This window comes from Callithrix jacchus, chromosome 6 (assembly GCF_049354715.1).
Source record: "Callithrix jacchus isolate 240 chromosome 6, calJac240_pri, whole genome shotgun sequence".
Taxonomy (NCBI): domain Eukaryota; kingdom Metazoa; phylum Chordata; class Mammalia; order Primates; family Cebidae; genus Callithrix; species Callithrix jacchus.
This window is the reverse complement of record NC_133507.1, coordinates 18306133-18320829: the sequence shown is the minus strand read 5'-3', so window position 1 is coordinate 18320829 and position 14697 is coordinate 18306133. Positions and strand designations below refer to the sequence as shown.

General features: G+C 43.8%; 1 protein-coding gene across 11 annotated transcripts in view; it reads right to left on the bottom strand.

The window, feature by feature from the left end:
- ABHD2 (abhydrolase domain containing 2, acylglycerol lipase) overlaps positions 1-14697 on the bottom strand; it is a 117974-nt gene that overhangs the window by 71100 nt on the left and 32177 nt on the right. For 3 of the 11 annotated variants that reach the window (XM_078326735.1, XM_054257221.2, XM_054257219.2), the window contains 2 exons: positions 3507-3597; positions 652-851 (listed from right to left, as the gene is read on the bottom strand). In XM_078326735.1, the coding sequence (XP_078182861.1) occupies positions 652-845 (194 nt within the window). In that variant the 5' untranslated portion in view covers positions 846-851; positions 3507-3597. Of the gene's footprint in view, positions 1-651; positions 852-3506; positions 3598-5637; positions 11448-13501; positions 13620-14697 lie in introns of those variants that run through there. The other 8 variants (XM_078326736.1, XM_054257225.2, XM_054257218.2 and 5 more) reach the window with 4 other exon arrangements.

The window sequence follows — 14697 nt, the reverse complement described above, 5'->3', positions numbered from 1 at the left end:
GTGTGGTGGAGCACACCTGCAATTCTAGCTACTCCAGAGGCTGAGACACCAGAGTCGCTTGACCCCAGGAGGCAAAGGTTGCAGTAAGCTGAGATCATGCCACTGTACTCTAGCCTGGGTGACTGAGTGAGACTCTATCTCAAAACAAACAAACAAACAAACAAAAAACAGATCTGGGCTTCTATAGGGAAACCTGGTTCACTCAGACAAAGTACTCTCTTTAAGTGCCTTCTCTTAGCTAATGCTTGGTACATTTTTCAACAAGGCAGATGGAGAGTACTCAACTAATGGATCTATGCTTTTTTGCTTATTAGTTATTTTGGATGAGGATAGTTTCTCCATCCTAGAACTGGCAGGAAAGCATTTGCTAAAGAACTAGAATATTGTCCAACAATTTTCTGCAAAGTCCCTATCATGGATAATGACATCACACTGTGAGGAAGGAGTGTTTCAGGCAACAAAGATCTGATTCTCTCCGACCCTCCCAGATTCAAACACTAGACTGCAGTCAGACTGTGGCTATTTTAACACCAGCGACGCCATATTTCATTGATACCTTAAGGACATGATGGGAGTAGATTCTTCTTTGAACATCACACAAAGCCAAATACATCTGCAGGTGAGCATATACAGGGCATGAGGTCTACTCACTCTTTGGTCAGAAGAGGGCAAGACTTGAGCAGAAAGCGTGAGAGCCCCGAGTCCTGGAAGTAGAGGTCAGGCGGGGCTGTTGGACTCTTCAGGTTCAAGCACCGGACGATCACGTACAGCACAGCAGCCACTGCCGCTAGCTTCACCCCATCAAACACGGCGGGGAGCTCGGGGGTCTCCAGCATGGCATTCATCTTGACCTGGGGAACAGAGGCACAAGTCTGGGTTTACAAGCACAGTGAGGAGGGGTGGTGCCCACCGCACTACAGACACATGGTAGGCTAAGAGACACCGCAATGGTGTGCCACATTCAGATGTATCCACAGGGTCCTCCCAGGCAGACACCACCTGTACCTTACAGCTCCTAATCAACTGGCCATAATCCAAATCACAAACAGTTCTGAGCACAAATAAACTGAGGACTATGGGTTTTTCTTTTTATACTCTTGTGAGTATTTCTAAGATGAGCAAATTGTAAAATGCTGAGAATAGTGTCCTTCATTGGAGGGGGAAAAATGAGATCAGTCGAAGAGGCAGCAACAGGACAGGGGCAGCACTTTGACTGTTGTTAACAGGTCATTTTTTTTTCCTCTCCGTAGACTTAACCTGCACCTGGTGCCCCAGGTGTGTGTGAGTTTTATGTTTACGGCCTTGAACAGAAACACGGATGAGACTGCTGGTGCCACCAGGTGTGGCTGTACTGCCTGCTGGCCTCACCCCTTTATTTGCAGAACAGGCTGAGATGAAGCAACCTCGGCCTGACTCAGCCATCTGCTCCCCACAGGCTCCCTGGTGCTGGAGTCTGCGTCAGACTCAGACAGTGGTCTCGGCTTCTAAGGGTTTCAGGTGTGAGATGCAGCTTGGCTAGTTTTTTTGTTTGTTTTTTCCCTGCAGAGGCTATTTAACTGTCCAAACTTAGGTTCAAAGTAATTAGTCCAAAATTAGGTTAAAAGTAGAGCAAACTGGACCACGAGGCCGAAATCGAAAACTGGAGTACAGAAAATGTATATGCTTCTCTGGCTTTTCCCAAGCTCTCCCAATATTTCATCTTTTGAAGTAACTTTACCTGATATACGACACACACACACGCCCCCCCTCCAAACATATAAAACGAAATATCAACAACAAAAGCAACAGCAACAGAAATCCAGTATTTTCCTTGCTGCTTGGCAGAAATACAGAACATTAGCTATTACCTTAAAAATCAAGAAAACCACAAGCTAACAAAAAAAGAGAAAACGGTAACTCTCACAGCCAAGGTAGCTATGGCAACAGCTAACCCTGAAATGGTTTCAAATAGCCTCTGCTAAAAACAGTTATCATGAGAGCTCTGGTAGCGAGTGATAGAGACAGAATTGGCAAGACAAAACAATTTCCAAAAACTATGTTAGGGGTGTAACCGACCGAACTATCCTAAGACCTACAGCAAGTCCAGAGAAGACTCAGAAACCCTTTTCTAAACTCAAGGTCACTTCGGCAGATACTCTCTGGCAGGGATTCCCAATTTAGTGATGAAATAAAACCTAAGATCACAGCTCCGTAGCTAGACTTTGACCATCAGGGTAAGACAAGGATTTTTTTTTTTTTTTTTTGAGACGAAGTATCGCTCTTTCACCAGGCTGGAGTGCAGTGGCGTGACCTCGGCTGACTGCATCCTCTGCCTCCCAGGTTCAAGCAATTCTCCTGTCTCAGCCTCCCAAGTAGCTGGGACTATAGGCACACCCAGCTACTTTTTGCATTTTTAGTAGAGATGTGGTTCCACCATGTTGACCAGGATGCTCTCAATCTCTTGACCTCTCGATTCACCCACCTCAGCCTCCCAAAGTGCTGGTATTACAGGTATGAGCCACGCCTGGCAAAGATAAGGATTTTTTAAAACTTACCTGACACAATTTCAAATCAAGGCTAGACCATAAATATACTCTCAGCTATACTGAACTTCTGTGAGGAGACAGTTTTCTTAAAACTTAACTTCTGGGCTGGGCATGGTGGCTCACGCGTGTAATTGTAGCACTTTGAGAGGCTGAGGTGGGCAGATCACTTGAGGTCAGGAGTTTGAGACCAGCCTGGCCAACATGGTGAAGCCCCAACTCTACCAAAAATACAAAAATTAGCCGGGTATGGTGGCACATGCCTGTAACTCCAGCTACTTGGGAGCCTGAGGCAAGAGAATCGCTTGAACCCAGAAAGCATGGCTTGTAGGAAGCCAAGATTGTGCCATTGCACTCCAGCCTGGGGACAAGAGCGAAACTCCATCTCAAAAAAAAAACAAAAAACTTCTGGTGACATGTCCCCTTACTCCTAGAGTCATATCTCCTGAAAGCTCTCTATAAACCCCTAAAACAAGGATCTGTAACTTGAGTTCTGTGAGTTCCCTATGGAATCCTAGGGTCTAAGAACCCATCGAAATCATGTGAAAGTTTGTGCACATGAGCAGTTTTCTGGGGAGAGCGTTCAAAACTTTAATCAGTACTGCACTGAGATGCTCAGGAGGTTTCATCTGCGGCTCCCTTTCCTCACCTTGTCTGAGCCCTCCCACAGATGCCAAACTGAGGCCAAAGAAACATCCAAGATGATGCAGCTTGTTAATATAGGCTTCGAAGTCGCCACATTCTAGTAGAGGGCCAAAAGTAAAATTCACAAGAAATTCTCTGACTAATGTCGGTAATATGGAACTGAGGTGGAAGTTCTTCCTCATCACCTTTGTTAGAGAACAAGTAGTTTTTACCAGTTTTCTTGTTGGTCTGGGGTGGACTTACTGATTTAAAAAAGAAATCCTTCCCTTCCCACTTCTACTCACTGCTTCCTAACTTAAGGGGAGGAGAAGCAAAAATAAGAGTCTCAGCAATTCATACCAATGTTACTTATTCTTCTCACTGCAAATACAATTTTCCTTGAAGAGTTGTATAGTTGGGCTGGTCAGTCAGATCTCTTATTCAAACTAACCTAAAAGTTAAAAAGATTGGATGGTAATGTTTTAAAGAATGAAAAAGAAGCAATTTAAATGAAACATAAGCACAGTCTAAGTTTCTCTGCATTTAAAATCTTTGGAGAAAAGACAATTTCTTTAATTAACATGTATGCCACCCTCTTCAATGACTGGCCTTTTTAACAAGCCTGCTGCGGGAAGGCTTTGTGAATCCACCAGGACTGACAGGCTCTCTCTGGTTTCCAGGACAAATTTTCTGCTGTGTTCCTGATTCTGGCTAATGGCAATTTACATTGCTTTGAACCTTTTCTCGTAACATAATCTCCAGAAATGCCTAACAGGACACGTATCATCTCTGTGTGACCAATGAAATAACTTAGCAAGGCTTGAGAACAAGACAGCACAGCCTCGACTCATTTGTTCTTTTCCATACAGCAAGGACAGAAAAAAAATATGAGTGAGAAAAGTAATAGGGCACAGATGGGCTCAAAAACAAGGTACCAGAAACAGAAAAGAGCCAAAAGCAATGGGAAGGGGACTGCATTGTTTGCAGGGTCTCAGTTCAGACTGGGGCCAGAGGCTGGCTGCTGAGAAGCACCAGAAGCTAAGTGCTCACTGAGACGGAGGACCCAAGCTGAGCCTACTGTTAGAAGCTGCTAAAAGATCTATGGCTTCTTAAGCAGCAGAAGCAAAAGAAAGAACATGGGGGAAACCGCCAATGTTTATGCAGCACTATCTACGTGCTAAGCTCTGTTCTTGAAACCTGACATATGCTAGCTCATTTAATCCTTCCCATACTCTATGAAGTAGATGCTATTATTACCCCATTTCATAGACAAGGTAACTGAGGCATACAAAGTTTAAGTCACTTGTCCAGTGTCACACAGCTGGTGGGTAGAAAAGCCAGAGTTCATATCTGGCCCCAGAGACCCTCCTCTTAATCACCATGCTGTGCTACTAAAAGGCAGGTAAGCAGAGAAACAGAGGCAAGCAAGAAAATGGATCCTGCGGGAGACACCAGAGGCTTGCCCAAAGTCAGACAGCTGTAAACAGCAGAGCTGGGATTCAAGCCCAATTTTTTTTTTCTGATTCCACCACACCAAAATGACTTCAGAAGAAAATCAAAGCCAGGTGAAGGGAATAATCAATTAACCTTCAGAACAGTCTTGCCCAACTTCCAATTTTTATTGTCTGTCCCTATTCTGAGACAAATTAGTCAGAGGACCAGGCAATGGTGAGGTGGGGCTGGAAGAGCAAAGTCTCCAGCCACATCACAGGCCACCTGACTCCACAGGCTTGGCTGACAAATGAAAAACAGGGCATGAGCCAGATCAAAGATCCTAAACCAGAACCCATGGGATGGTGTTGCATTCAGCTGGCATTTAAAAAAAATTAATTTATTTGTTGCCAAATTATTAATACCAGGAGATTTCAGATAAAAATCTACATTTCTGGTTTCTCTTGGAAATAAAATCAGATGCGGCAACACGGGGCCAGCATTCTCACATGGCAACAATGGACAGAGCTGAGCAGGGTTGCCTCTTTCAGACCTGGTGAGCTCTCTCCAGGTGGCTACAGTCCCCACCACTTCCCCACCACAGACCCCTGGCCTGCTTTAATCATTTATGGTACCAGAATGCTCCCTGTAAGCATCTGAACATGCAACCCTTGGAGAAAAGCATCTAAGGTCCCTTCTAGCCCTGAGTAGGTCTGTACTGACTTAATATTTTAAAAATATACAATCAGTATATGTATAAATAAAAAATTCCTAGAAAAAATGATGCAAAGGCAGTGTCAAAGCTGATAGGATAACAAGATATAGCGCCTTTTATTGACTGATATTTTCCGTGAGGTTTGTTTATACCTGAACTCTTTCCACAAACTCTTTGAGACAGCTTCAAGAAAACACCCTTACTGAATCTATATGCATAGTAAAAGATCTGGAAATGTGTTACACTGCTGACTGCTTTCTGATAGTAAGTATTCCCTTCATCCTTACTAGCAAAAACCTGTGAAATGTACCCAGCTGAAAAATACTATACCCCAGCTTCCCTTACCTAGGTGAGTCCACGTAACTAAATTCTGGTCAGCTCTGGAGGGGTTGATCTAATTTCTGGGAAGGCTCCTTAAAGGGCAGGGAGTGCACCCTTCCTCTGACCTTTTCCCTTCCTGTGTCCCTGGAATGCAGAAAATATGGCTGCAACTTTAACAGCCCTCTTGAGGTCTCTCTAGGAGCCCCATTAAGAGGACAGCAGAGCAGAGAGACAAATCTGGGTTCCTGACAACTTAATGGCGCCCCCATATCAGACCCAGACTGCCTATCTCAGAACTTCTTTGACATGAGAGAATCAACAATTGAAGTCACTGTGACTTCTAGACTCTTTTAGTTGGCAATTTCTAAAGTTACAGAAGGAAATATGATACGCTTAAATCTTTATGAATGCTAAAATCACTGGGTTATAAGTTTTGGCAATTTCTTTTTCTATTTCCCAGAATTCATAACTATACATATTTTTTATTATTAGAACAAAGCTTTAAAATAGCAACTAAGAAAATCTAAGAAATTAAAAAAACTAGAAAATACATATGTCAACATACATAATTATGTATGTGATAAAGCTTTAATGCATGTGATTATGCTTTAATTTCTTTTTTTTTTTTGAGACATAGTCTCGCTCTGTCGCCCAGGCTAGAGTGCAGTGGTGTGATCTCGGCTCACTCCATCCTCTGCCTCCCAGGTTTCTCTTGGAAATAAAATCAGAAAATGTGGCAACACAAGGCCAGCAATTCTCTGCCTCAGCCCCTTGAGTAGCTGGGATTATAGACACCCACCACCACGCCCAGCTAATTTTTGTATTTTTAGTAGAGATGGGGTTTCACCACGTTGGCCAGGCTGGCCTTGAACTCCTGACCTTGTGATCCACCCACCTCAACCTCCCAAAGTGCTGGGATTACAGAGGTGAACCACCACGCCTGGTTGTGATTATGCTTTAATTTATCTGAGCTTTCTGACTACCGGGGGCGGGGCGGGGTGGGGGGGGACCAAGTCAGACCTATAGTTTCCAAAATGGAAAGAGAGTTAGCATATATTGTGCTCTTATGCCCAGTGGCATAACAGATACTCACTAGAAACAAGGCTTATCTGGCACAGAATTATTAATTTAAAAAAAAGTGGGACTTCATGACTTTATGTAAGGGGACCTTGAGTGATGTGATAGACAATGTCCTCCCACAACTTTTTTTTAAATAGCAAGTACAGTAGAGAATTAAAAACCTCAAAAAATGTGAAGGTTTTAAAATTCAATTGAATTCAGAGAAGGCAATCCTATGAGAGATTTATAATTATGGTGGTCCAACTCCACAGCCTCGATCCAAGGCTTCTGCCTGAAGTCCTGAGGAACAGTCACTTCTGCATGTCCCTGGGGACACCTCCTTGAGTTTCAGCAGGCTTAATTAAGTACCTGACTACCTCCTGTGCACCTAGCATTGCGCAGGATGGCAGTTAAGTAAATTCTCATTTTAACCAGGAAGAAAAGAAATTTATGCTAAGGCTATATGTACTTTAGAAGCTTAGCCAAGAATAATCTGGCCAGGTGCGGTGGCTCATGCCTGTAATTCCAGCACTTTGGGAGGCTGCAGCAGGTGGATTGCCTGAGCTCAGGAGTTCGAGACCAGTCTGGGCAACACAGTGAAACGCTGTCTCTACTAAAATATAAAAAACTGGCCAGCCGTGGCAGTGTGTGCCTATAGTCCCAACTACTCGAGAAGCTGACGCAGGAGAATTGCTTGAACCCAGGAGGCGGAGGTTGCAGTGAGCCCAGATTGAGCCTCTGCACTCCAGCCTGGGCGACAGAACAAGACTTTGTCTCAAAAAAAAAAAAAAAAAAAAAAAAGAATCATCAGTCCAGGAAAAAAATTAAGCAAGGAAGGACTCATGGAGCAGTGAGACCTAGAACCCAGCTTTAGTTAATGAAGTACAGCTGTCCCTCCTTAACTGCAGATTTAACCAACCACAGATGAAGAGTATTTGGGAAAAAAAAAAAAGACAACAATAAGGCTGGGCGCGATAGCTCACGCTTGTAATCCCAGCACTTTGGGAGGCCAAGACGGATGGATCACTTGAAACCAGGAGTTTGAGATGACCCTGGCCAATATGGCGACACCCCATCTCTACCAAAAATTATTAAAAAATTAGCCAGGTATGGTGGCATGCGCCTGTAATCCCGGGCTGAGGCAGGAGAATTGCTTGAACCCAAGAGGTGGAGGTTGCCATGAGCCAAGATCCTACCACTGCACTCCAGCCTGGGTGACAGAGTGAGACTCTGTCTCAAAAAAAAAAAAAAAAAAAGAAAAGATAATATGAAAAGAAAAAAATAAAAATTTTAAATAAAAGCAATACAATATAACAATTATTTATACATCATTTACTTTGAAATAGGTATTGTAAGTAATCTAGAATGTAGATAGGAGGACACACATAGGTTACATCAGACTTGATCATCTGTGGATTTGGTATCTGCAGGGGACCTGGAACTATCCCCCATGGACAACGGTATAAAATGTAAGCATGTGTTAGTATGAGTGTGTGTGTACAGTGCATATACAAAGGTATTAAATGAGGAGTTAAGTAATTTTAGAAGAAAAAGTTTCACATTCACTTTGTCTTGCTGCATTTTATTTTATGGTATTCTTTTTTTCCAAGTCTGACTAGCCACTTAATTTTAATATTCTAAACTTGTTTTAGACAGAGCAAACTCTGATCCCATGGTATTATTTCGTGTGCCCCACCCCACTTTCCAGGCAGGTGAAATCCCGTTAAAATGAAAACCAGGCAGCCTAGATAGGGAAAAGAAGTCACAGAGAACAGCTGGAGGGCTGGTAGGTCGAAGATGAAAAGGAAGTATCTCCCTACCCCCACCACAAACCCAGCTCCCCCTCCATGATGGTCTGGGCTTCCTGTGTACTTGTGGCAATCCCTCCGCTATTGGCTGGCCCACACCTCCCCTGCCATTTTATGAATGGGATTTAGGTGCTGTAAATGGTAGTCAGAATTCCATTTACAGTCTCTGCATTAACAAAGAAAAAACCAAGGTGCTGCCAAATGCCCAGCATCTAGTCACTAAAGGACATCCCAGTGTCGCCTTGGTCTCTAAGACAAGCTTGACTGGTATTTCCATCTGAGCTGTGTCTCCCACCCCTCTTTCTGCTCTCCCTCGGCTAAAAGCTTTATTTCAAGATGGAGGCACAGATGCAGCGAGAAACCACCACTGCACTAGGAAAAGCTCCAGTCTTGGGACTCTGAGAACTGGGTCCCGGTGTCTGCTCTGCCCCTTCCTGGCTGATGACCTTAAACCAAGGCACTTAATCTTTTTGGACCCTAAAGACCATCTGTAAAATGAGAAGGTTAGATCAGAAGTGATGATGCCAAAGGTCTCTTTTAGCTAGAAATGTCTGAGATTCTAGGAATAGAATTGCAGTCATTGGCTAAAGAGCACAGGAAAAAACTATTGCTGTACTTTGTAACAGAAAAACGGCCATGTTCCAGCCTGCTTCATAGTCATAGTAAAATTCATAAGAACTAACGAGCCTCAGAGCCTTTGTTCTTTCTTCAAATAAATTAAACGGTTATATATTTTCTTTCAGCTGTGCCAACAATTTCATCATATTCATTCCACCTGTATGGTGACGCTTTTGGCCTTGGAATATCAATATTCACTGATGGTACATAACTCACAGTGCAGAAAGAGAACGAACTGAGCAGAGAGACCTCAGACACAGGAAACCCATTATCTGGTGTAGCAAGCTGAACAATAACCCCCAAAATTCACGTACACCTGAAACCAGTGAATGTGACCTTATTTGGGAATTGGGTCTTTGCAGATGTAACCAAGTCAAGATGCGGTTGTACTGGTTGGAGGGGGTCCTAACCCCATGACTGGAGTCCTTGGAAGAAGGGAAATTTGGACACAGATACATAGGGGAGAAGGCCATGTGAGGAGAGAGGTGGAGACTGGAGTCACGTTATCTACAGCAGGGAATGCCAAGGATGGCTGGCAACCATCGGAAGTCAGGAGGCAGGCAGGGAATAGCCTTGCTTTCAGAGCCTAAGGGAACTAATCTTGCGACACCTTGTTTTCAAATTTCCAGCTTCCAGAATGATTACAGAATATGCCCAAATCACCTCTCACGACTCAGGAGTTCCACGCTCCCGTCCTTAGTGGCTGGATGTTTGCCACATCCTTCTGTAAGGCCCCTTGTTACTCAGACAAGCTCCAATCAATTCAGATGATAGCTAACTGACACGAACACCCACAGATGACGCGTGAACACAATACAAATTGCATTCTGTGAACAAATACTTATTGGCTTGGCTTGGCTCTATGATTCAGCTGTCAGAACCATTCTTTCCTCTCAGCTATCAGCAAAGTGAGGGAACTCAGAGACCCAGACATCTGGGGAAGGGGGAGATCTCTATTCCTTGTAACCCAAAAGGACCTAACATAACAAGCTTTGATACTTATGGGTCCTAAGGCAATTACCTCTCAAGGAAAACCAAACCAAACCCCTAAAGGATTTCTCTGTTCCAATTCCATCTGGTTGAAGAAGTAAATTTCGTTTAGGGTACAGTCTGGCGGTGAGACAGCCAGTGACAAATCCAGCTACAGTATTTGTCCTGGGGCAAGTTCCTTAATCCCTCTCAACATCATCTGTAAACTGAACATGTTAATACATAAAGAACATCTTAAGACAATGCCTGGCATATGGTAAGTACCCCAAAATATTCGCTATTACCATCTCCACTATTCAATTTTCCTCCATTTTGCCTCAGTAAATAACCTAAGTTGACAGGTAGTATGTTTCGTGGTCGTTTCTACTGACACACAGTTCTCATTAGCAACGAACTGGCTGGCTGATTGACTGCTGGGGCCTCCTCCAGTGAGTTTAAAATTAATCCCAGGACATACTCTTCTTGATTCTTCTAAAATGGAACCATGTTAGACTTAATAAATCACTGGATAATAAGTGGTGATCATCATGTCCCATAAACAGTTCCACAAAGTCATAAGGTCACACACTTAACCTGCTGGAATTTCAGAAAATGGTCTACCAGTTCTCAGGAGGAGTAAAATTATCCAATGCAGGAAATAGGAACCTCATATTTAAATATCAGAAATGGCTACTAACCCCTAAGCTTCCACAAAAGAAAGTTGCCAAACTAAAAATATCTGAAGACTGAGTCACCAGTTAAACACGAGCATTTAATTGGGCACTTTTCTGTGCCCTTACTAATGCTGAAGGGAAGCTGGCCTCTCCCAATAGCAAATAACCCTGCTGAAAGAATAGTATTGTCTATGAGAGAACGAATGGGTAAAGCACTTAGTAAAATCACAGCCAAAATTTTCTCTTCCACTGAGAAACCATCAATCCATATCTGAGAACAAACAAACAAAAATCCTAAGCCAGATATTTCCTCTAGGAAGGTTCTACATTTTCTAAGAGAACAGGCACTTGAATAGTGAGATTTGTCCTAAACATTGTATTTTTAAAAACCTATACCATAATTAAATTCTGTAATATCAAAAGCAAAATGACAGTTTATCAGAACCCAATGAACTCGAGCATCTAGTTTACTAAAATTTTTTAGAGAAGGATACAACTGAAGAAGAGAGCATCTCCAGATTGATTGTCCTGGGCATGTCCTGGGAACAGTACAGATGCCACCCACTCTTCTACCTGTGGAAACAAGCTTCCGGAAGGAGGAAATGGAGAGGTGGGTGGGAGGGCAAGACCCAGTGCCTGGCGCAGCCCTTGCCTGAAGAACCACTCATCCCAGGGAACTCCCTCAGGCAGGCAAACAACGTTTCACCCAGAGCTGCAACAGAAAAGGACTTACAGCTACTCTCAGTTAATGAGAAAACAAAAATAACTGGGACTCCCTGTTCCTGAGCGTTCTGGCTCCTCAAGCCTCCCAGTGCCCTGAGGACTCAGCTAAAACACACTCTAGGGCCCTTCATGAGAGAGCATTAACATGAGTGGCCCATTATAACTCTAACAGTCTTGCATTTCACCACGGCAGGCATCTGTGAGGAAATCCGACCAACAACCAACGACCAACAGGCCAAGCCCCTCTCGTTACCTGCCAAAGGAGAGACTTTCTTGGCCCACTTACCCCAGCTGGCCAGAGTTGAGGTCACTCGTCCACCCATCTCTCTGAGCTGTGCGCCTCTCTGATGCTAAATTCTGCCACCTGGGAGCAAGAGCGCCCCTCAGGGCTCAGCCTGTTGCACAGGGATAGACAGCAGGAAAACCTCTGTGCTTTTTGCCCTTCCAAGACCGAGAGAAGGTTCTGGGGGCAACAGTACCTGGTGTGCATAGCATTTCAAGGCAGGCTTTACTTATTTCTGTTTTATAAATACCTCGGACACTGAGTAGAAACAGGATCTTTTTCTAGTTTAGACCAGAAGTCCTGAAGGTCACATGGATTCCTTTGTGACCAAGTCTTAGGAGACAAATGCTACCAGCTAAATGCAGACAGAGGTGAAGGACTGATTTGTGCTTGACATGAGGAAGGTCACAACCCAAGTGGAAAGACCCAGAGATTCTGGATTCTGGATGTCAGAAGGGGCGGGGATCCCATTTATGTCTCTACACTACTTGTCTCCAGTGGCATCTGGAGTTATTATACCCCCCACCCCTCTGAACATTCTGTGCTGTACAGCTCTGGGCAGGTCACTTGCACTTTTGGAGGATTTTGAGGCTCAGTTTAAGAGTCCATGTGATATAACTGAATGACACAGGGATGAAGGTTTTGGAACCAGAGGACCTGCATTTGATTCCAGGTTCTGCCAAGTGACCTTGGGTGAATTATCTAAACATTATGAAGATTTGGTTTTTCATCTATAAAATGGGAGAAGGGAGGTCACATTACATGTTACTGAAGGAAAGAAGATGAAATTCTGTAGGCCAATAAAATGACTTATAATGATAAAATATGCAGATATCCTCAAGATAAGCTTTGTAAAATGCTTTGAGCTCTTCAGCAGAAAGTTGCTTTATTAAATATTTCAAGATTAGAAAAACATTAGTTTCAAAGCAACTGCTAAGAAATTTTAACACATGAAGAGTGTGGGAATTGGTCCCAAGTAGTCCTAAGCTTGGCTTTATGACATCTTTGCACTAAGGTTACTCAATGATCTAAAAAATAAAAACTCGAAAGGAAGCCCTCTGGGTTGATATATTTTAGGGTTCAGTGGATTGCTTTTTCAAGAACAGAAGTTCATGCCCTCAAATGTTCCTCTCTTCCGTCGTCCAACACAAACACTCCATGGTCATTCCAGGCCTCACTCCTGCCTTCTACTGTGGAACTAAGTTTCCTCAGTCTTCTTTAAAGCCCAAGGGCAATCTCACCTGCCACCGCAGCCCAACAGCAGCCTTCTTTCTTTTTTTGTGTAAACTTTGCCTGTATCAGGCAGGCATTTGCTCTGAGTCCACCTCTAGTCCACCTAAAAAACACTCTACCCTACAGAGCAAGAGTGCCCTACATGAAGCAGACGGCTACGCCACTCACTCCGCAGGAGCTTTTCCTCTGCTGGGGTTTCCTAATACATTTGTCTTGCCTCTTCATCAGTTTCCTGGGAGGCAAGGAACTGGTCATCCAGGAAGATGATTTCATCAGAAAAGGCAGAAGTGTTTCTCTGAGACTGGGAAAGAAAATTATCTCACTTACCCAAAAATAATTCACTGGCATAAGTAGGGAGCACCCTCATAGATCAAGCAATGGCTTGCAAATGAAGAGGACAGAACCTGCTGAAAAGGCATCAATCCCACCGGGGGGATGTTTTGCAAACTATGCCCTCCTGACATAGTGAGACCCCATCTCTACAAAAAATTTCAAAATTAGCCTGATGTGGTGGTACATGCCTGTAGTCCCAGCTAGTGGGGAGGCTGAGGCAGGAGGGTTGTTTGAGCCCAGGAAGTTGAGGCTTCAGCGAGCTGTGATTGCACCACTGCACTCCAGCCTGGGCCACAGAGTGAGACCCTGTTTGACAAATAGACAAACACAAATAAATTAATAAAGCATGTTGTACATTGTAAATAAAAACAAATTTTGTTAATTAAATCTTAATAATAATTTTAAAAATAGGCCGGGCATGGTGGCTCAAGCTTGTAATCCCAGCACTTTGGGAGGCCAATGTGGGAGGATCACCTGAGGTAAGGAGTTCCAGACCAGCCTGACCAGCATGGTGAAACCCCTTCTCTACTAAAAATTCAAAAATTAGCCAGGTGTGGTGGCACACGCTTATAATCCCAGCTACTTGGGAAGCTGAGGCAGGAGCTTCCCAATTTGAATCCAGGAAGCAGAGGTTGCATTGAGCCGAGATCATGCCACTGCACTCCAGCTTGGATGGCAGAGTGAGACTCCATCTCAGAACAAAAGAAAAAGATTTGTCACTAGTTTTGGGAGGGTGCGTACGCACACCTATGCACACATTTGGTTGTGATCCACAGTTTTCTGGTTCTTGTCTTTAAACACTGCTGCTTGGTAGCCATACACGTGGCTACATGCATGCTAGAGAAATAGGTCCAGCCCAATACGGGTTTGCTTCTGCCTTTGTTTGCTAAGGGAGACTGCGATGTCTTGCTAGGCCCTGAAAAGCATGGAATGGCTCCAGAGATCCAGGATAATTTCTCCAACTTGATTCAGAGCCACGAAAAGCAGCTGTTAGGAGTAGACTGCAGATGGGCTCACCATTGTGGAAATGGCTCTTTTCTCCCATCTCAGGAACACAGGTTCAGCCAACAGTTCTAGAAAAGGATGTCTATCTAGTTCAGGAATTCTAAAATACAACTGTGTCACAGAGTCTCAAAAAGAGGTACAGACTGAGCCCAGGAAGAGGAGGAAGAGCGAAAGGACATGGCATCTTCTCTGCAGCTCTGGCAGGCTTAAAGAATGATCTATCACCAGAAAGACTGAATCACAGACTGAGATGAAAAAAAAAAATGATCCATTATCATTTTCCAGCACACAGAGCTGTTTCTTAATTGTCTCTGGTTTCTGTTTCCTCCCCTCTGCTTGCAGCCTTGCCATATTCTATTTAATCGTATTATTTCATTCT